The 23,717-nt window shown below is 42.3% G+C and overlaps 1 protein-coding gene across 4 annotated transcripts in view; it reads right to left on the bottom strand.

Annotated features, from left to right (window-relative positions):
* LOC6502321 (potassium voltage-gated channel protein eag) overlaps positions 1-17,683 on the bottom strand; it is a 46,765-nt gene extending 29,082 nt beyond the window's left edge. Inside the window, exons 1-2 of one of the 4 annotated variants that reach the window (XM_032453145.2) lie at positions 17,534-17,683; positions 1,869-1,995 (exon numbers count right to left, since the gene is read on the bottom strand). In XM_032453145.2, the coding sequence (XP_032309036.1) occupies positions 1,869-1,995; positions 17,534-17,612 (206 nt within the window). In that variant the 5' untranslated portion in view covers positions 17,613-17,683. The remainder of the gene's footprint in view (positions 1-1,868; positions 1,996-17,533) is intronic. The other 3 variants (XM_032453142.2, XM_032453143.2, XM_032453144.2) reach the window with 3 other exon arrangements.
* Between the last annotated feature and the right edge of the window lie 6,034 nt (positions 17,684-23,717).

Below are 23,717 nucleotides of genomic sequence, written 5' to 3'. Positions count from 1 at the left end.
TGGATGATTGAGCGGCGGAGGGAAAGGGAGAGAGCATGAGTGCATATGGGAAAAGTGGTCACACTGGTCGAAAAAGAGGGGGGGTAGTAATAGGATGTTGGGAATTATTATATTTAAGTTAAGGGTTCTATACGGAAATATTTTCTACACAAATAATAATAATTATATAAAATTATTTAACATTTTAAAATATTTTTTATCAGTGTGGAAAATATCTCTAGCTAAACGGTAGATTGGCATAAAAAACTCGGGGTTTTTTTTTTTGCTTGTAGGATTGGGGAATTGCCGGCTGATGCTGCAGGTGAAGGGGTGCAGGGGTGAAGTGGGGGCTACGCGGGCTTAGGTTTTTTTTTTGGTAAAGTGGGGCACTCCCTTAACCATCCACCCCCCCCCCCCCCCCCCCCATTTTTTTTTGTTTGAGAGCTTCTAGGTCTGTTTTTTGGCCTGTAAATTACAAACAATCCTCGGGAGAATCATTGGATACACTGGCCTCTGGGTCGCGCTTGTTGATTTATGTGCGGGCAGGTGCGGGGGGGTGGGAGAAAGTGAAAGTGGGGGAGGCTCCATGCCCCCCCATGGCCATAGTTCCAGCCAAATTAAGGCAAACAAATGCAGTTAACACTTTTGCAGATGCTGGTTACGCCACTCCCCCCTCTTCCATCACCACTTTTTAGCCCACACCCCCCCCACTCCACTCCCCTATCAATCCACTAACGGTTTGCATAGAATATTTGTTTGGTGAGGACCGGAAGGCAATTTGAAACAAAGTAACGGTAAAATGGAAATTCAAACGAAAGGGCTGGAAATAAAAGAGAAAGCAATTTCCCAAGGGGGGTGGGGCTGTACCCTCGCATGTACAAACATATTCCTCCATTTTGGAATTAACATTTCGGGGCAATTATCCTTGCAACTGCAGGACATACATCTCCATTATGTGTTTATGGGTGGGCGGGTGTCAGTGTGCCTCTGTTTGTGTTGCATACTTTGTGGCGCTTTCCTCCTCATTACGCGGCAACCTTTCACTCCATTTGCATTAAGTTGCAGCGAGCAGCAAAGTGCATTAAGTTCGACAATGGCTTTTTAATGCCACAACGGTCAGAGGGCCAACAAACAATACGTAAATACGTAAAATAAATTGAGAAATAATAAATGGAAAATGGAAAATGGAAAAATAAGCGAGCGAAGAGCGAAAAATAGAGAGGCAAGAGAGGCAGGCAATAAAATGGCTAAATGAACTTCACATTCAATGGCCGTTGTAAGCAGCTGCGGATAATCCGTTAAGCAGATAAAGATGGCCAAGGGGGCACGGTGGCAGGGTGGCAGGGGGGTAAATACAAGCTGTTAATGACGGGATAGAGAAAGCGAAAGTCAGACAGAGATAGACAGACAGACAGACAGACAGAGAGAGAGAGAGTTAGAGAGAGAGGGGCTGCTGGAATCTCTGCCAATCCTCTTAGCTGTCAAGGTTCCCATAGGGTCCTGTGCTGTCCTGTCCTGTCCTGTCCTGACATGTCTGCCTGCCGCTTTCAGCTTACAGTTTGAGAAGCACTGCTCTACAAAGCCAATATTTGCATAAGAAATGAGGAATTAGCAGGTAAGTGTGATGAAAAATCAAGCAAAAGAGAGAGAGAGAAAAGTAACTATGAGTCCTATTACTCCTAATATCAACATGCACATGCATTTATTTTCTAAATTTTATTTTTAAAATCTTTACAGAAAAGAGATTAGTAGTATTATCTCCATTTTTTTTTTATTAAAAAAAAAGAGTTAAGAAACATCAAGAGCTTTAAAGGACATCAATGGAAACAAGAAGAACAACAATAAGAACGACTCGAAAGAGGATGAGAGAATAAATCGGCAATACGTACACATACCTGCACGACTTCTGCATGACCTCGGCCCGGTTGTAGCCGCTGATCTTGCAGAAGGACTCATTGCAGTAGACGATCGGGAAATCGACGATTTGTGCGTTGGCCAAAAGAAACGAGCTATCCGCTGGAAGAAGGATACCAAAAGATAATGATTAATAAGGATAATAGGCTTAAAAGAGAGTTATTAAAAGGACATAACCTAGAAGTAGAAGTCTTCTTAAAATACATAGTTTTTAGAGAAGAATAATAAGATAATCAATTATTTTAAGTTATAATTTTAGTCCTTTTTTATATCCCTATCCCCTAATCCTTGCAACTGTCAGTTAGTCAGTCAATAAGTCACTCGGATTATCAAAATATTTGAGCTTAATTGGAGCACTTCAAATGTTGTCATTCATAATCAGAATCAGAATCGGAATCAGAATCAGAATCGTTTTATTGACAAACAGACCGCCCACTCGTTGAAAAATCGAGACTAGTATATATACTAGTAAAGTATAGCATACTTAGTTGCTTAGTGAGTCAGTTCAGTCAGTCACTAATGGCGGTTGTTATGGCTGACTTTGTTGCGACACTGAGAGAAATGAGTTTTAAGAAAATATTATATATAATTCTAACTTAAAAATAAATATTTAAAAGGGGGTTTTGAGCTTACTTCTGACAAGTATTTATTTAAATATAGTATATATATTTTATTTTTATTTTTTTTTATATTTATTTTCTCTCAGTGTCCTTGTGCAAAGTCCTCGTAAGCAGGTAACATGTGTAAACCACGCGCTGGCATCGCATGGCAGGAACAGAAACACGGCTACAAATACGGATACGGACAGACGGACACCCGGACATACGGACATACGGACACACGGAACCTGGCATCGACCTGTGGGTATTGGCCCTGTCTCCCCTCCCTTCCTTTTTTGGCCATTAAGTCTGACTGCCTGTTTCACTTTTTATTTTATTTGGTTTTGTGTCCTGTCTGGTTATTTTCTTTGTTTCTGGCTTACATTTGTATTAATTTCAGGTAATTTTATTAGTCCCCCGGGTAGCTGTGTACTTGAACAATAACTAGAATATTATTTATTAAAAGGTTGCTTAGTATATCCTTCGATATCCTTAGTCCTTGCTGGCTTAGAAGAGCAAATCAGTTGGCATAACATGTGCACTTTTTATTGACATTATATGGGGGGTGGGGGGGGTATGAGGGAAGTTGCATGCAAATGTTGCATGTGGCGGGCAGGAGTGGCACGATCGTGGAGCCTGCCAGGACACCAGGAGAGGAGTCAGGCACACTAACCCACATTGACATGGACATGGCCAAGCCAATGAATATTTCTCAAAATGTATTCGCATGCCACTGCTTCTGTTGGGAAGTGGGAAATGGGAAATGGAAAATGCATATTTATGTGATACACTAACACACACTCACACACACTTACACTCTCATACACTCTAACGGTAGCAAGGACATACTTTGTAGTGTCAACAGTTGCCGTGACTGGAAAAATGGTGAAAGGACTCTAGGGAAGTGGGCAGTTAGGGGGTGTGGCTATCTAGTTACTCTCTGCATATGACTATTACAAAAATAGACAGAGACAGAACACGAACATGAGAGAGAGATAGAGAGATAGCTAGTTTTAGGCTTTAGGGTGGACCTGCTTTGCTCTTTAAACTGAAATTGGAAAAACCCTCAAACTTAATTACACAAAACAGTTACTTTTAGATAACAAATTGCAAATTGCAAAATGTAAACTTTTAAGAGCTGTAGGGTTAACTTTGTGATATGAAATATTAAATTACGCATACGCATCGTGGGCCGTTGGTTGGGAATTCTGTTTGAGGAATTAAAACTTTTAATTTGAAAAGTAAACCAAAGGGGAAACCTTTTACTTTTTTTAATTATGTAGTATTATATATCATATTTAAGTAAAAGTTTTGAAACCTAAAGAATTAAATTTATTTTCCATCTAAAGTGCACTTATTTTTAGGGACATATGGCCAACTATCCTCGCGGTTGAAAGCCTTTTCCCACCTTAACCCTTTCACAGCAGCATCTCCATTTTCTACTTCTATTTTATATATTTATTTTTTATTTATTTACCTTTTTTTTAATGCTTTCAACGGCTTGTGGCATGAGGCATGCGGCATGCGGCTGTCGGAGTGTGCGTGTCTGATTCCGCCATTATGTCAGCGTCACAATGTTTTCTTTTTCATTTTAGCTCGACTTGGAGAAAATGAGAGAAGCGGTGGGGCATGTGGAATGGGGCTTTGGGGGCATAAAGGTTGTGCCACGGCTGCGTTGCAAGGATAAACATGTGTGTGTGTGGGGGGGTGTGGGGGTGTCCGTGTCGGGGGCGACACTTAATGGCATTCAAAGCTGGCGGACAAAGTTTTGCAATTTTCCTTGGCCATTTTCTGTCCGTTCGCGATTTCTTTGTAAGCCATCCTGCCACCGCATCCTGCCTCTTGCCCCTCCCTCCCTTTTAACCCGATTGGCAGGGGAATGTGGGAAAAATGTCAACTGGCAGTGAGAAACTGAGCCTGGAGGAGCTGTCCGGCGGGAAGATCTGATTGGGAGCAAGGTTTCTCCGGGAAAACAATTTTTCCATGCCTCCCCTGGTGCCCCCTGGTGCAACACCCTTGTCTTGTGCCACTGCCACTACCCACTGTGTCCTTGCCCCTGTCCCCAGAATAAGATGTGTCCTGTGGCAGTGTCCTGTCCACTAAACAAAGGGAAACTCTTTAAATATTTAAATAAAAAAGAAATTCTTAAAGGACTTTGGCAGTTCAGGGTTGGTCCTTGAAGGATTTGCTTTCTTTTTCTTGCTAATCTATCAAGGATTAAACAAGGATTAAATCAAGGACTATTGAGAAGAAGGTACATTTTTGAAGGTGATTTGATAGCTCTGTTTAGTCTAATAGTTTGCAAGTTTCTTAGTTTTTAAATTAAAATAAAATATCATATAAAGTATCTTATAATTTAATTAAATAACTACCCCCCCTTACACTCGAAAAATAACATCAACAGCTAAATAATAAAGCACTCAAAACGTCAAATCAAATAATAATTCTGGAGAGGGGAGATGAATATTTTATTGGTGATTGACAGGCGAGATGGACGGCCAGGACGGCTAGGACGACCAGGACGAACGAACAACATCTCCCTCATGCACTTAGCCCCCCCTCTCAGCCTTAGTCCTTCGTCCTGATTGCCCAATTATTTATGAGCCCCGATCAAGAATGATGTATTATAAATGTCAACATCATCAGGAGCAGCAGCAGCAGGAGCAGGAGCAGGACCAATATCCATATCCTGGGGGGAGCGAGTCTGCTATTTAATTAATGATTTTTTGATTTTTATTTGAAAGGCAAACAAAAGGCTGGAAGCGAACAGTCGAGGTCCTGCCTGGGGTTGCCACTTAAAGTTGCACAAACTCGGTTTATGGTTAAGGGGTTTTGGTATTAAGATTTCTGGGGAAAGGACTTTTGACAACTCAACCTGAAATGTCAACAAGAAACAAAGGACTCTATGGATATGGATTCAAGAAGGGGGGACAGGATAAGGGGCAGATTACGTGGGTCCAGTTTTGCTTTTCCTGTTCCAGGCAGGCGGTCCGTGTTTCTCGATGATTGATGAGGCCTCTTGCCCCTCCCCCCCAGTGGCATGCCCCACCTCTATTTTTTTTTTTTTTTTTGGCCAATTAGCCGTGCAACATTTACAGTTGTTTGTTGAACTGCAAAAGCAGAGAAGCAAAAAAGAAAAATTGGTAAGAAAAGTTGCTGCTGGGCAGCCAGTGTCGTTGATTGATTTGGATTTGTGCGGTCGACCGCAGCAGGGCGACAAAAAAAAAAACAAAAAAAAACCAAAAAGAGTCCCCACCACCTAAGTGGATTTGCCCAAAAGGGCCTTGACCGTTGAAGAGGGGCCAGGGCTGGGGGCCAGGGGATAGGGGGGTGGGTGGCTGTACCTCCATGGGATATAACAAAACTAGTCCATTAACTAAATACACCCCAAACACACACAGAACGAGGAGGGAAGGGGGGGACTCACTAGAGTCTTCGGTACACATGCAAATGTGGTTGCAATTTCGCAAAACTTTCATTTCCGCTTGGCCAGTGGACAGTGGGACGAAAGTTCAAAAAATGCCTCTAAATTGGTTAGACTTTCAGCTTAAAAAAATTTTGTTTTATTAGTTAGTTATCAGAAGCAGGCTTTAAAATCTGCTAAAATATAGTTGTTAGATAAATTTTTATCAAAAAAAAATTTAACCAAAATAAGATATTTGTGTTTCGTTACCAAAACTGTCTAATATTTTGTAAAAAGGAAGTTCTTTCGTCACTAATATTAGACTTTAAACTATTGCTTTTGATATAAGAGTGATTTCTTATAAGAGTTTTAATTTTAAAACCAAAAAGATCTCAAATATTTGATATCTTTAGTAAACTGTTGAGTATTTTTTATTTTAAAATGGCTTTCGTCACAAAAATTGTAGCTTATTTACTTTTTGATCTTTTTGTTTAATATTAAAGAGAACATATGCTTAATTTTAAATTTTTTAACCATATAATTAAATATATTTAAAGTTTTAGAACTATATTTTTAATTCTTTATCTTTTTATATTTATTTTTTACCTATTTTTCCCACTGTTTCAGCCATTTTTTTGGTTTGTTTTGTTGCTTTCCGTTTCCCTCCCGCCCCCTCTTAGACACCGCCCCTGAAACTATTATCCCCTCATATCCGCAGCCCCCCTTCCGCCCTGTCTCTGGCCAGTTTTGTCATTATTTTTTTGTGGTTTTTGCATTTCTTCCTTCTTCGTTGGTATTTGTTGTTGTTGCTGGTGGCCATTGTTGGGGACTTGTCACACACACACACTAACACCCCAACACACTCACACACATATGGGCACTCACAGAATCATTCGGGTCTTGGGTCTCCCCCCTCTTTCAATGACATTAGAGGCAAATGGCGAACGTTATATGGTTCCTTGCAATTATCCTTTATGCCACACACCCCTCCCTCAGCCTTAGTCCTTCTCCCTCCTCTCCTCCTTACTTTCTCCCATTTTTCTCCTGTTTTTTTTTGTTGAACAACCCCTTCGTTTTGTCACAATTTTCAGTCTCCGGCGGTCTGGAGCTGCGATTAGGCCACAGATTGCCAGCTGGTCGTGTCATTTTGGTCCTCCACCTTGCCCCCTCCCCTCTCTCTTTTGCCCCACTCTCCCCACTTTCTCCACTTTCGCCTTGGGTCGAGTGCATAAATTTTATTGTCCGAAAAGTACTGAGGAAAAAAAAAGAAGGCTCGGCGGACATTGCGATTTAATTACATTAGCGACAGCTGAGGGGAATGCACAAGAGAAAGTGAAGAGAAAGTGGAGAGAAGGAGAAAGCGAGAGGGGGAGAGGACAAAACACACACACACACACACACAGAGAAAAAAAAGCAAGCCACGTTGATTAGGCCAGGCTGTTACCGCTACGACTCCTTGGGGCATGCTTCAAAAGAATTGCAACAAAGTTCCCGAACCAAACCCTCTCACAGAGGAGTCCTTCCGTCCTTCCGCCCTCCCTCCACCCCCTCCCCCTCTGCCTCCCTGTGTCGCATAATAGCATTTATAATAAACCCCTCTTGCCATCTCTTTCTCTGCTTTTTTTTGCGGTAGTCGTGCTGCCTCTGTCTCTTTATGCGCACCATTTGGCGTTTGTTATTAAATTTGCATAATTAAGTGAGAAGCTGCGAGTTGCCGGCAAGAAGCGAAAACCACTCAGCCACTGACCCACTCAACCACTCCAAAAATCCACCCTAAACACCACTCAGTTGAAAAATAAGAAAGAGAGGGAAGGTAAGAAGTAGAAAGAGAGGGCTAGTAGGTAGCCTATTAATTGCATTTATTGGGAAATTATAATAATTAAGGGGCTAATAAAAAGAAAATATTTATTTTTAAATATTATTTAATTAAAATATAATATAATAAAATATATTTTTAAGAAATCTTTTATTTAAACTTCCTAAAATAAATAAAAATCTATAAATATATAACTGAAAAGCTCTTCTTTCCCTTATTTTCCCAGAAGAACTCCTCTATTTTTCCTTTTATTTTTTCTCATCATATGTTTCTGAATCCAATTTCTATTTCCATTTTAACACCCCCTACTCCCCTATTACCACCCCTTCTCCCTTGGCTTGATTACTTTTCATGTTCTGTGACTGCTTTGGTGGACATTTGACTTCAAGGTCAAAAGTGGCGTTTTTCCAGAAAAAAAATAGAGGGGGTAAAGAATAAGGATATGGGGTGGTAGCCCCACTAGCACTACCCCCTGCTCTCCCGAATTTTCATTTAATTCTACGATTCTCCATTCTTTGGCTTCCATTCTTCCAATATTTTCAGTTTCAAAGTGCTGGAGGCACTGAGAGAAAATTAAGAGCAATATCCAGTAAGACAGTTTAGAATTAAAAGGATTCAAGACATGTCCTTGCTCCTAAATATCTCAAATATTGAACCAAAAACTGTACTCTCTCTTTAAAAAATCATGCATATCTTGGCCATTTCTTTGGTCTTTTATAGTATTGGTGACACAAATACACACACACACAGAGACACACGTGTGTCTATATATGTGTGTATAGAGAGAGAGAGAGAGAGAGACACAGATATGGACACAGACAGCCGCAGAGATGTTGGCGCCAATGGCTTGCCACGCTTCGCTACGCGTCGCATTTGCTGATGCCACATTAAAGTTTTGGCCCCGTCACCGTCATACCATGTATGTGTGTGTGTGTGGTTGAAAGAGAGGAGGGGGTAGAGGGAGGAAGGAGGGAAAAAACAAACAAGAATAGCGAAAAAAGTTGATTGCGTAAACTTTCAACTGGGTCCAAAGGCCCAGCAACAAAGTGGCCGGGAAAAGCAGCCAACTTTTCCCCCTCCAGCTTGCCAAGTGCAAGAGCGAGTTTTAGTTTACACACACACACACACACACACACACACATCTCTCTCTCTCTCTCTTGCCCTCTCTTGTCTCACTTTTGCATTTTGGCAGCAACTTTTTCGCTGCGTTGCGTGTTGCCAGTGGCCCCAAAAAGCATGCTACACTTTTTTTCTTCGCCAAGCAAATTAGCCACGCACTCACACACCCTCAGGCGGAAAAACACACACACACACACACATACACACATAGAGTGAAAAAGAGAGGGCAACAACAAACATGGCTTGGTTGGAAAATGCCACTCGACACGCGATTTTTTTTGTGAATTTTGTGAATTATCCTTAACCGCATCCCCCATAACTGAGTATCTTCCACACTGCAGCTCCTAGTTGGACATCCTTCGGATAAATATCCATCCAACCAACTGTTAAGTTGGCAACGCATCCTGTCTGCTTAGAAGCTTAAATTGAAACACACTGCCACTTCTTCAATTTAAAAAAGGAGGAGTGGAGGAGTATTCGAGCGGCGCTTTCTTCAACAATCGCCAACCACACAACCCCCTGATTATTTTCAAAATAATTGGAAAATTATTTCAAGGCCGTTTTTTCTTCAGGACTTTGATGCAGATTAGTGGGGAATTCATTCAGAAATCGTTTAAGGTATTCCACTTGAGAATCGAATGAGAATCGGTAGAGATATAGACGTCGTAAGGGCCTATAAGTGGAGTTCTTGGATTTTTTAAAGCGATACCCCACAAAATATTGAAAAAAATTTTAAAAATATATTGTTGCCAGTTTTTGATGCAGAATCATGGGGAATCGCTCCAGAAATCGTTTTAGGTATTCCTTTTAAGAATCGGATACGATTTGGTCAAGATATGGCTTTCCTAGTGGCTCATTCCAAAGAAACCCTCTTTTTAAAGCGAAAAATTTTGAAAAAATTTGAAAAAATATTTTGTTCTCAGATTTTGATACAGCTCGACGGGGAATCGATCCACAAATCGTTTAAGGTATTCCGCTTGAGAATCGGATAAGAATTGACTGAGATATAGCTATGGCCCTGCGCCAGATGGGGAGATCCCAGATTTTACAAGGGGTCGCCCCACAAAATTTAAAAAAAAAAATTCAAAAAATATTTTGTTGTCAGCTTTTGATGTAGATCAATGGGGAATCGATCCAGAAATCGTTTAAGGCATTCTCTTTAAGAATCAGATAAAAATTGGCCGAGATATAGCTATCCTAGTGAAGCATATTACAAAACCCCACTTTTTGAAGGGGTCTGCCCAGAAAATGTTGAAAAAAAATCAAAAAAGAATTGTTCTCAGAATTTTGATGCAGATTTGTGGGGAATCCAACCAGAAATCGTTTAAGGTATTCCGCTTGAGAATCGGATCAGAATTGGGGAAGATATGGGCATCGGTAGGGGGAGATAAGGAAATCCAGGATTTCGTAAGGGGTACCCCTTGAAAATTTTGAAAAAAATTTAAAAAATATTTTGTGCCCAGGTTTTGAAGCAGATCGATGGGAAATCGATCCACAAATCGTTTGGTGTATTCCGCTTGAGAATCGGTTGAGAATCAGCAAGGATGTGGGCAAGGATATGGGTCATCTAGCAACAATATCGAATACTTGTCCTCCTGGAAGGCAGCTGCTTCTCGGCCTGAAAAACACGGCAATAAAAAGCCGTAGAATATTGGCCTTCTTTGCCGTAAGCGTGTTCCTGTCAGGGATTAGATGGTGTCCTTATTTGATGTGGTCGTCCCCCAGGGGAGGGCCCAGGCCCACCATGCTAGTCTTGGCCATGCTAGTCTGGTTTCATTCTCTCATTTCGTCAGTTGGCCAAGCGAGTGGGCCAGAGAACACCTGGCCAGAAACCGACAACCAAAAGAGGAGAAGGGGCAACAACTTAATCCAATTTGAGTGGCCAAAAGGCGAAACTTGGACTTGGTGGCCGAGACCCCTCTCTGCGTCTCTCTGCCACCATTCTGTGACCATTCTTAAATGGCCTTTTACTTAATGCTAAGTGTCGTTTGACGGCTGCCTCCTCCTCCTCCACCTCCTCGATGGACAGCAATTTGGACACGCGCTCTGTTGTCTAATTAAAGCCATTTGGTTTTTGGTCACATGTCCAAGATATGGCCACCACTGTCACTATATCATGGCCATAAAGGTTATAGCACTCCAAGTGCTCTAAATTATAAAGGCAATTCTTATAAATTACGCAAGACGAAAGTGGATGAAGTGAAAGCCTCCAAGGCGTTTCTCAATCAATTGTCGCCACCTGGCCGAAGGGGGCTGGAGGCTAAGGGTCAGACCCTGGCCAGGTGGCAGCGTGGTCAGGTGATCAGGTGTTTGGCCCTGGCATTGAAGGCCCCTAAGGTGGGCATTGATTTCCATGGAATTTCTGGCGCAAAAGGTCAAAACGGCACGCAGCCCTCAAGTCCAACTGATTTGTTCTGATTTTTGGAAAAATTTGTTCTGAGGAACTAAAACTACATTGATCCTGAAACTAAATTTCATGTTGCAAGTTCCATTATTAAATATTATATAAAATAAATGAAAGTAGAAACACTTTGGCTGGCATTCCTTGACACTCCGTTTCGGGGGCGTTTGATTGGCGGCCCCGATTGTTATGATTACAGTCCCGGCGGCAACACGGCGTATGATTAATGCGGATCCCCCACTCGAAGCCCCTGGCACACAATGGCCAAATGACACGAAATCTGTGCCACATAGCCACCTTGCCACCAAAAAAGTGTATATTTAAATTTGGCTCTCAGTGTGTTGGCTTTGATTTACTGTTGCGTGCGAAAGTCCGTTGTCCGTTTGTCCATTTATCCGTAGTTCGTAGTCCTTAGTCCGTAGTCCGTAGTCCATGGTCCGTGTCCATGTCCATGTCCATGTCCGTGTCAACAGTCCTCGGCTCAGGAGCTGCTTTTTGGCCAGGTCAGTGCGGATTATTATTGTTATTGGTGTGTTGGTGTGATGGTGTTGGTGTTTGTGTTGGTGTTTGTGTTTGGTTCCTGCCCCCCATCCCCCAGGCCGCTTGCCACTTTGACCTTCTCGCAAAATGGAGGCAGCGACTCCTCCGACTCTGGGGTAATGGGGTGCACTCGCGCATTTCCGGCCACCAAAAAAGAAGAAGGGGGTAGCAGCAAAAGAAGAAAAAGAAAAAAATTAAAATAAAAGGGAAAAGGAAAAGAAAAAGAAAAAGAAACAAAAACAAAACAGGTCAAAGACGCGAAACGTTAAGTGTCGAAAACTGAAAACGCAAGCAAAGTAAAGCAAACGAAAGAAAAGAAAAGGTAACGAATGCGGAGGGGGTGTCCCCCGAAACAGAAATCAATAAATGTAATGGCAACCCCCCTTTTGAGTCTCTCTCTCTCACTCTCACTCCCTGGCTAACATGGTTATTTACACGAAAGAGTGACAGAAACAACATAAAGGAGGGGATACAGAGGAAGGTAAGGACTATCCATACCCAGTACTTGGAAAGGATGTTGTTTTAAGATCTGGTTTTTAGTTTCTGTAGGTTTGTGAGGCAATGGGAAGTAGGGGGATACTATAGATACTCAATCAGAAGATACTCAACCCTTGATAGAACAAGAAGAAAGTAGGGACTATCCATACCCAGTACTTCTAGAAGTAAAGAGAAAGGAGGATTTGGTTTTCAGTTTTTATTCGATTTTCAAGGCAAAAGGATCGGGTTTTTAGTTTCTTCAAGTTTTTATAGAAGAATAAGGATCTGGTTCTTAGTTTCTGTAGGGGTTAGATACTATAGGCACTTAAAAACAAAAAAGAAGTAGTTTCCCCTTGGCAGATCAAGCTGAAAATAAGGACTATCCATACCCAGTACTTGGTTCTTCATAGGTTTTTAGGGTAAAAGGATCTAGTTCTCAGTTCCATAAGATTTTCTGGAAAAGGGATTTGGTTTTCAGTTTCTATAGTAAGTAAATAGTAAATAGTAAGGACTATCCATACCCAGTACTTGTACTTATACTTCTATAGATTTTTAAAGGAAGAAGGATCTGCCTTCCAGTTTCTATAAGTTTTTAGAGACAGATGGAAGTAAGAAGATACTATAGATACTATAGCTATACAAGCCCTACTCTTTTCTTCTCCCAGAATACAAGGCTACCCCCTGAATACTACAACTACTGGGTATCAAAAAAAAGGAAAGAGAAAACAGATCCGAGACAAAAACAAACATTGAACAAAAAAAGGGAAAAGGGAAAAGAAAAACACAAATGAAAAATGAAAATCAATAATAAACACACTGACATCGCATCGGAATTGGCGCCCGGGCAGAAGGACAACCGTGCCGAGCCGACAAGAGGCAAGAGGCAGAGGCATGTGGCAGACAATGATTGTACATAATTGCAATTGTTCACCGATTGGCCTGCGTGTGGGCGTGTTCCCACTGCGGCTTGTTGCATGCCACCAACAACAGCCTGCACACAAATTAGTACTGACTTTGTATGCAACTCTTTATGGGAGTGTGTGTGTCCTGATGTCCTGATGTGTGTACTTTGCGTCAACATCCGCGTGTGTGTGTGTGTAAGGTGTTTCAGTGTGTGATTATGCTGATTCCGGTTGACAGTTTCTCTGTGCAGGTCTCTGTCCAGGCCACCTTTTGCGTCACTGCCTCTCAATTTTATCGGCATTTTAACCTGTCTATTGGCTTAATATTACATTTGGGGATAACTGGGTGTCCGGGGAGAGTTACGAACGAAAACAGGTCAGGTCACAGAGTCCTTGATCACTTGCCTGTCCAGTTGCTGTCACATTTCGTTTGCACTTTTCATCTCACAATCCAATCCCTAATTAAAGCCCGAATTAAATACTCATTGTTCCTGATTCCATCTGGTAATTTGGTTGGAATTTTGGGCTGCAAGGCCTCTGGTGGCGAAACAACATGTTGTTTTTCTCCCAAAATCCAAATTCCAAAAACCAAAATTCTCATTCTCATTAAAAACTGTTTAATCTTAATCAGTGGCTTTTGTTTAATAATTTTGTAGTTTATTTAAGGCTGTCCCATGAACTGAAAAACACTCTTAAAGTTAAAGTCTTATCCCCATAAAGTTAAGTAAAGAATAAAAGTGCCTTCTGGTCTCTGTTGGCCTTCTGATTCATCACCTTTTGGGCCATCGTTTATGCATTCAATGCCCCTTGGCATCTGACCTAAGCAAACACCATCCCATCCATCCCTTCAAGATTTTGATGGATATCGCACGTACCTAGGGCCACCACGGGGCGTATGCGTAATTAATTGTAAACAGGAAGTCAAAACACTTTCAAAATCGTTCTTTTCCCATCTTCGATGAAAGTGCACAGCAAAAAAATGGGTAATCGAGATAGAAATTCATTTTTGACAGATTATTTGACAGATAATTAGTGTGACCAGATCTCAGAAACTACTGCCAGTGTGGTACAACTTTTTTATTATTTTTTTTTTAAGTTTTCAGACTTTTTCTTCAAATGTATTTCGGTTTTTTGGCGACAACCGAACGAGCCAACTTCAAAGCAAGACGCCAAGTGGCATGCCCCATTCCCTCTATGTGTTTTTTTGGCCACTTTGGTGGCTTTTTTTTGCCTCTGCTGCTGTTCTCTTGGGCCGTGTGTTGTTTTTGTTGCTAATGCTGTTTGGCTTGCTGACGAAGATCAAACAGCGCGAGTCCTCCTAGGGGGGGGGCAAAGGTCATGGGCGGGGCCAAACAGCAATGTGCACTCGAGATAAACGTGCGAGCCAAACCGCAAAAGTGACACAAACCCCCCAAAAAAGAGGCAGCAGGAAAATAAATAATGAAAAAAAAAAGGGCAACAAAAAATGGTTGGTGTCTTTTAATCCCTTACCCCCTAATCCCTGCCCCCTCCCCCTTTACAGCCACGTCCCTTGGCAACTAAACCACTGAAAAATGCTAGGCGGGATTTTTGTGGATTTTTGGTTTTTTGGTTCTGTCGCTGGGAAAGCGGCTTTGGCGTTCAATTTTAATGAGTTTGTTTGCCAAACAAGGACAAACAGAGCAGAATTTTTGCCTATTTGCAACTTGTGGCCAAATCGAAGCCAAGTGTGTGAGGCAAAGTGTGAGGCATAAAGTCAACTAATTAAAAAATCGGACTAAGCCAGTGGCCGCTGCTGGTCCTGAACCAGGACCAGGTCCAGTGTCAGCGGAAAACTGGCAACCCAAACAAACACCATGGTCCTGTGAGCCTTTCCCTGATTTTTGGCCTGATGGATTTGCCTTTATGGCTTTGTGATTTTTGTTAAAGAGTTGAGCGAGAAAGCTACTCCTTTAAGGACCTCCAGACACAGTTTATGGCTTGGCGTGCAGACATCGAAATGAGGGAAGCACGCACTTTATGAGAGGTCCTGGCCCCAAATCTCCCACCATATTCATAATATATATTATATATTTTATATTTATTCCCAAGCTGAGCCTCAGACCGCTACCCAATCGCTTTTTATTGGCGCTTGGCATGAAAATCACATTAGAATCTATTGCCTTTCACCTGACGACCGACCCATTTTCCTCCCAGGACATTTGCATTCCCGCCCTAATACGCCGCACTTTTGTATGTGCATTTCCTTTATGGCATTTGTATCTGAGTTTCTGTATCTGTATCTGTAGCTGTGTATCTTTCAGGTCAGAGGGAGCTGGCAAAAGGCATTGCCTTTTCCCTTTGCTTGGAAATCCTTTTGGAAAATGGCTTTATGTCTTCTCGCTCAGTAATCCGCTTTCGACAGTTGTGGAGCGGAAGAGTGGGATTCCTGGTATATACCAGGAATGGAACTACTATGCCTGAAAAGGAGGGAGAAGCCTCCATTCCTCCCCTCCATTCATGGCTGTCAAGTCACAGTTGGGCCTAACTAAATCTATTGATGGCTCCTTTTGCCAGGATTCCAATTGCCAGGAAGATTGGCCAAGGAATAGGACTACGGGACAACAGGGCAATAGGAGAGGAAAAAAAGGATACTGCAACCTACCTCACAGAGGTTTAGCAAAAAGGATACCCTAATAATACCTTATTTGATTTAAAACCAAACTGGAAACATTCAAAGGGAAGGAGATAAATTCTACTTCATTGAACCGGATAGAATGGCAGTGCTTCTGGCCTTTTACAGGACATTGCAGGACATCCTTTCTGGCCATGATTAACCGCAGTTGTCCAGATACTTTTCGGCCATTTTGCATTGCCGGACAAATGCAGTTCACTCTGTCAGTGGCATCCGAACGAAGTCCATCAATTGTGCGTCCATTTATGTCACTCAGTCTCTACCGTTCTCTCTCTTATCCCGCCCTCTGTCTCTTTCATTCGCCGCATATCGCTTTCCTTAAATCCTCTTCTGTCCCTTCTGTCCCCATCCAAACTAATGAGCTTTGTCGCTGCACTGAGAGATAATAATGGGAGAAGTACTATATGAGTACTGAGTATCATTATCAGTATTTTTAGTCAGTATTTTGCATTTCTTTAGATGCCTAAGATGGTATTTTATCTTTTTTCGACATAATTGTTATTAGAGATACTCTGAAAGTACCGGGTATTATTATTAGTACTATTAATTGTTAAATAAACACATCTTTACTAAAGAAAGTAATGCCTGAGATACTTAAAGATTGCTTAGTATCTTAAAAACTTTCTTCAGATAGCATTTTTCCTATAAGATATCTTAGTATTTTAAATACTATCCAACAAGAAGTACCTGGTATCATTATCAGACACATTGTAGTAGAGTTCTTAAGATCTCTATTTATCCAAATACCAACTCTACCATCCTACATCATCACTAGAGACTATAATACCAAAGTTACACTTAAAGTACCGGGTATTACTATGAGTATTTAATATTTTAGTGGAGTTTCCAACCTTTAGAAACCCTTTTTACCAACCTAACCTTTCTGGAAATCTTTAATACGATATATTTCTCTCTATGATGGATATTTTCAGTAGATATACCATTTACTTTCAGTGCTACCCCCATGGAGAATAAAGGGGGGGCTCTGTTAATTATCTCATAGTTCTGTTTCTGTTTCTTGTTGTTGTTTATGGCTGCAGTATTCGGGCCATGTGTTGCCTGATTTCTGTCCTTGTTATGGCTGATGGCTGATGTCCTGATGGCTGAACATTTCCAAATGGTAACTGGCTCAACTTCGAACAGCAGCAACTGTTTTCGATCCTTTGGCAGAGTGGTGGTTAGTGAAGTGGAGAGAGAGTCCTTTGGAAGTCCCTTTTTGACTGCAGCTGAGACAGAGCCGTGGTTAACCAGGCACACAATCCGATTTAAGGTGAGGACTCACCCCTTACACCCAATCCCACTACCACTCCCACTTCCACAATTGGCCTGGCCTAATTGAAAGTGTTGCCATTGACCGCAAGCCAAAAAGGGATTTCAATGTCGGCCCTCAAATTGCACAACACCTTCCGGGCCCTCACACACAATTTCAGAGAACGGACAGTTCTCGGTCACATATGCAATCATATACGGGTATGGGTAGTATGGGTGGCTCTATTTATAGTCCTCCCATGTCCTGGCCCTTTCTCCATCTCTCTCCCTCGAGATTTTCCCTCCAGCATCCTGTTCGCACTGACAACTTAACGGAAAATTCATTTCACACTTTCTCTCCGTTCTGCCACAATTTTCCTTTTTCATGCCAATATAAGCCATCGAGCGGTGGAATTTTTGAATAAAATATTTAATAAAATATCGGATATGGGATATGGAGAGGAGTATCTGGAAGTACTTACGCTGCGAATTGGAGCGCCGGATGATGTTCTCGAGGAATGTGTTCTGCGGCGCAACCAGTCCACGTCGTCCGCCTGGCATTTTGCCGGCTACACGCTACAATCCTCTCCTGCTTGCCCAATCCTCTCCTGCTATAGCTCCTCCTGGTGTAAGTTTTTAGTATTTTTTTTATTTTTTTGGTGCGGGACTAGCACCACTTCCGTTACCGTTTCCGCTTCCACTGACCAGTGACCAGTGACAGCTAGGGCCGGGACTGTACTGCTGGCTGCTGCTGCTCCCCTTCTGACAGGTGACAGGTTGGTGACGAATGACAGATACCACCACCAGATACCAGATACCAGATGACGGATGACAGTTGTCAGTTGAGAGTCTGAGAGGGGGATGGATAGATGGTGTGCTTCTCCGTTTCCGTATCCGCTACCGGATCCAGATCCTCACTGATCTCTTGCCTTCTTCTTTTGTGTTGGATGTGGATTTGGGTTATCTAGCTCATACGGATTCCGCGGCTGGGACGCCGGGCTTTCCTGCAACTTGGCTGCCCCGAGCGTCCGTCATTCTCAGGCTGTCTCACTCTCTCACTCTCTCTCTCTCACTCGCTCACACACTCACACACACACACAGGCACACTGGCACACACACACAGGCAGAGTTGAGTCCAATCCGATCTGAATCACACAGTCTTATCGGTTGCATATGGCACTGAAAGTGAGAAGAAAATAAAGTTATATTACTATTATTATAAATTCAGTATTTTGTTTGGTATTTAAGTGTGAAGAAAGAGAACGGCCACTCTAGATTCGATAGAAAAACGTCAAACATGAAAGGCAATTGGCATAAAAACGTCAAAAATGAAAGAAAATGACTTGAAATCAAGAAATTCAAACAAAAATCCAATTATTTTCCAAAATAATTAATAAAAGCAATCAATTATTAGATATTCCATCTTAAAATTCACTTCCAAACACCTCATTAGCCAATAAATTATTGAAACTTGTGACTTGCAATCGAAAGTAATTGATTTAACACGACGGCAGAAGCAATATAAATTGAATTAAAATTAAACAACACTAGGACATCAAGTCCTTTGCCCCGATAATCTCCATAAGGAGGCCATGGAAGTAATTCCACTAATTGAAATCCAATCAGATAGGGCGTTAGGTGTGTAATTACTTGAAAAGAATAATAATAAGAGTGTGATTAGTCCTTAAATTAATGACAATAATGACAATTGGAGATAAACTAAGAGAATTAGTTAAATCAATTAAATGGGACAGGCAGGGCTGCCACCCGAAATGCAAATTTGCTGTCAAGTTGCATTAATAATGCATCTTATGCAATTTGAATTTGCCAACATTAAGTATACGCAACGTGCAACGTGCAACCAGCAACCAGCAACGTGCAACTAACCATACCACCCCGTGTTGCATTGATTTGCGCATTTGTGCAGAACTTGTGCTAAATTTTGCTTCGAGTTTCGCAATTAATTATGAAATTCGAACAGACAACAGGGCGTATGCTTAATGTGCACAGTCAGGCCATATCCTGCCAGTTATATAAACAATAGATTCTCTCTCTCTCTCTCTGTATCCTGATTAACAACTCTCCGATGAACTGCCGTCGAATTAGCCAATTACCACCAGGACCCACAATAAAATAGAAGCTTTCGCACCAAAATTCCACTCACTTTGCATCTTTCCAGCAGAAGCAAAGTGACTAATTAAAGACGACAGCCGTACAAAGTTGGCACAAAGTTGATTCACTTGTGCAACATGCACTAATTACAAAGTGCAGGAAGTTCATCTGGGATGTCTGCCAAAGGACCAAGCAAGGAGCCAGCTATGTCGACACAGGAACAGGCTCATTAAGATCGGATTGAGAGTCGGATAGTCGGGCTATAAGCCATAAGCCATGGGCCATGGGCCACCTCCCAACAGAAACAGGAGTATTATGAATGACAACAGACATTGTCAGGACATCGTCAGGACATCGTCAGGATAAGCGGAAGCTTAAGGAGAAGTCCTGGCTGTCCTGGTTGAGTCAATATCACAAAATAACATTACAAGTGCCTGGATAGGCATTTAATTTCACAAATCAAGGTAATCAAGGCTTTAAAGTAACTTAAAAAAAGGACAAGAGGACAGGGATTTAATTTAATAGATATTTTAGGACTGTATTATACTATATTTTATAGTTACTATCAGTTAATGTAGATATAAGCCATATCACTTCAAATCTTTCATAAATGCTAGGAACAAAGCCTCTGGACTGGGCCTCTGTTTCCTAGACTTTTCTTAAAAATCTTCTACAATCCCATTAAATATAGTTAATTAAAAGCAAGTAAAAACCAAACCACTTTTAAGTGGATCTTAGATAAATTTTAGGGAAAAAGTAGTCCAAAGACAAGGGACAGTCGGGCAAAGCCTCTAATTAGGAGAATTTCCCTACCAACCCATCAATTAGACACCTGAAACCCTTTACAATGAAACCATCTACCTTTGACCCTTTCTTTCCCTTTAAATTGGCTCTCAAAACTCCCTAAAACGCTTTCAGAAACCACGCAGAATAGCGAGAAAAAGCCAATTCGTTTTTAATTTTTTCCTGGCAGTTTAATTCAAAAGTAAGTGCGACTAAAGTTACCCACTTAATATCCAGCAATCCCCCTTGCAACTGTTGCTGGAGCAGCTCCCAGGCACTGGCACTAGGACTGCCACTGTTACTGTTACTGGCAAGTCACCCCTTTTGGCACCACCTGACAGTAAGCCCCTGCCCGGTCCCTGCCAGGACCTGCCTGTTGTTTCTACGCTGCTAGCTGAGCTCAGTAATCTTTAATTTCATTAAAATTCAAGCAACAGAAACGACAGCTTCTTTGTTGCCTTGTTGCCATGTTGCTGTTGCTGGCATAAGTGCTTATTAGAGAGGATCCTGGAAGTGGGGCAGGATGGTGAGGTTGGCGGGGCGGAGGAGCTCTCAGGCATTTATGAATTTTCTGACTTTAATGCGTGGCAGGACCTCCACTGGCAGTGGCACTAGCAGCATTAGCAGCTGGCCCAGTTGAAAGAAAGAGAGTTTCTCCCTCCAACTATACCTTCCTTTATTATTGGTCCTGGATCCTGGGGCCTGGTACCTTGATCCTGGCACTCTTATAATGCATATAATTAACTGCAACTTGCCGAGTCCTGTTCGCCGCAAGGATAATGGACGCAAATTCATGGCTGATCTAAAAGTTAAGAACACACAGACTTGCAACAATGCAACAGAAAAGTCAAAAGACCTGCCACCCACTATGAGAAAAGTTTTTTTTCTTTTTAAGAAAAGAACAAAAAATAAAGGAAAATTCTGAAAAGTTTTATTTGAAAATGAAAGTTTCTTTTTAAAATGGAGATTAGCTATTATCTCTATGCATTTTATTTGAAAGCTAGAATGAGTTTTCAAGTTTGTTCTTTGGCTGAAAAGACTTTAAAGAAGGAGTAGCCATGCCAGCCGTACGATATGCGGCAGCGTCTATTGCTTAAATGGGCTTTTAAGACATTTCCTTTAAAGGTTTCAGTTCTTAAAGCAAGAAGTTATAAAAAATTACTAAAGATAAATACAAAAAAATAATGAAAATATTTTTAAGCAATTTTTGAAATATTTTACTTTCCATAACCCCCTTTCTTGGCCCCCCTTACTTTGTAAACTGAAAAGCCAATTGCAGTTTTCCCGCTGACGTCACAAGCCAAAATGAATGACCCAGAGGGGGGAGGTGGACTGAGGGGAAATAGGAACAGAAAGTCAAGCCTCTCAGCACTCGCCTATTTATAATAAATGGAATGTCGCCACGCCCCTTAATACGCTGGCATCTCCTGCCTCCTGCCTGGCTGGCTGGCTCACCTGCTCCTGATGGGCTTGACACACTTGCCACATGCCACCGCCCCATCCTAGCCACGCCACCGACAACCCACTGCACCTTGCAACACATGAAAAACGAGAGGAGTTTTGATGGCGAGGCAGAAACGGGCCAGAAACCAACTACAACTATTTTGGACGTAAATGTGGCAGGCACTGTGGCACTGAGAGAAAAGTTTCTCACAAAACATATATATATTAGAGGCTACTAAGTACTATACTTTTCTGTCAGTGTACTGACGTTGGCGACTGAGTGGCCGACCACAGAATAGAGAGAGGGGGCTAAGGGGGGGAGGAGGGAGGGAGCAACAGAGCAGGACAAACGGTGCCACAGGATGACGCTCACCTTGCCCCACAAAGCGCAGCATCAGCAGCATAGGGGGGGGAGAGTGTCGACTCTACATTTTAATTTGTTGCAGCTCTAAGAGTTCGTCCCTCCTTGCCCCCGTGGGGCAAGAGAGAGAGAGAGAGAAAAAAAGTGGCAGTGGCAGGCAGGACTCGAACCACCCGCTCATTTTATGGCTCACTTCAAGTACGTCATAAAAATTAACATGAGAGGGTCAGGGAGGGTCAAGGGGAGGCGGCTGAAAAGGATAAAGGATAAGAGGGCGGGTGTCCTGGCGGAGGTGTAAAAAAGCGACAGCAAATCAAGTGGCACAGGATACGACTCCTCCCAGGTCCCCAGGACTCGTAAAACACAAACCAGAATGACATTTTTGAAGTTTAAAGTTTTGTTTTTTTTTTTGGAAAAAGGATATCCAGATATCAGGAGTTCTTAAGCCTCTATTTCTGCAGTACACATATATCCTTTCTGGTAAGGACACTCTCACCCCGCCCCTCACCACCCCTCATTCATTTGGATTTAATTTCCGGTCCTGCTGCGTTCGTCCTTCAAATATTAATAGAGCTCTGGCATTATTAATGAGATGGTGTCATCAAGAAAATGAATCTGCCCCTGCCACCAGGCCATGCCACCTTCCCACCTGCCACCTGCCACCTGAATACTTGTGCCATTGTGAACTATTCAAAAATTTATAAACTTTTTGGCATTCACCCTGGAGTCCTGGAGCTTACAGGATAACGATTCAGTTCCAAGATCTGGGAGAGAGTGAGTGTCTCTGTAAGCCCTCAGAGGGAATTGTTCATGAGGATAGCCAGGAACTGAGAAGGACTAAGGACTAGGGAATAGAGTAGAGACTCAGGACGAAGCTAATTACTTTGTGGCATCCACAGGACTGCTTCTGACATTCCATTAAATGCGTTTCGGGGCGAGTGCAGGTTGCCGTTTTTTTTTCTTTCCAATATCGGTGCTGTCTGGCCGGCATATTTTACGCTCGACGAGCAAATCATTGCTTACGAGTTAGCACCCCCCCTGCCCTGCCCTGCCCCTTGTGATATAATGCCACAATGTATATCCCATTCGGAAAGCACAATTGTTGCAACAATTACACAAACACAAATGGCAACGGGAGGAGGCGGGAGGCGGGTGGAAAACCAAAACAAAGCCGCAACAGTGGAACGAGAGACAAACACAAAGCTCATGGGGACAATAGGCCGGGGCTATCCACCCCTTATAAGGCTCACCCTAGAATGGTCCACCCACCCACAGAGTCCACCCCCCCCCTTAGGAGACAGACAAAAAGGAGGCAGACGAAGAACAGACCAAGGATGCAAAGGACTCGGACTCGGACTCGGACAAAAGAGGACCCCGAAAGCTACTCAGCAGTGACTTGATTCGATTGCAAAACGGCAATCTGGTTAGCATACTTATAGGCGCTTATGCAAGGGCCACCCCCCTAAGAGTAGGGGTGAACTTTATTTTCATCAAATGGCAACCCAATCTAAGATCTATCTCTAACAAATATTGATTTAGGATTTGTCCTTTCACTTTATTGCTAATTCCATTTAATTGGCTTTCAAATCCAACTATAAAGTGTTTAAAAATTATTACTTTCTGGCAATTAATTTCTGAAATTGATCCAATTATGTAACTGCCATCTGGGTGACTTTTCACCTCCATTTGTTCACTCCACCTGGCTCCAAAAAGGTAACCCATCAGAAGCCCTCGAAGTCAATATAAAGGGGGACGGGGCGGTAAACAAAGAAAGGTCCTTTTTGGACCAAAAAGGTCGTCCTGGAAGGATTCCAAGGAAGCGCACTCAACCGGCGAAGGCGAAATGCAATCATCTGTGGTCAAAGACCCAAGGACCAAGGACTCCCCCGCCCCGGAACCCAACCGCCGACGCATTTGGCGCCTTGGGCCGGGCTAATTGATTGACATTTCCTGCCCTGCCCTGCCCA

Source organism: Drosophila ananassae, chromosome XL (genome assembly GCF_017639315.1).
Source record: "Drosophila ananassae strain 14024-0371.13 chromosome XL, ASM1763931v2, whole genome shotgun sequence".
NCBI lineage: Eukaryota > Metazoa > Arthropoda > Insecta > Diptera > Drosophilidae > Drosophila > Drosophila ananassae.
The sequence above is the reverse complement of the archived record's forward strand: the minus strand, read 5'-3'. Positions and strand labels throughout refer to the sequence as shown.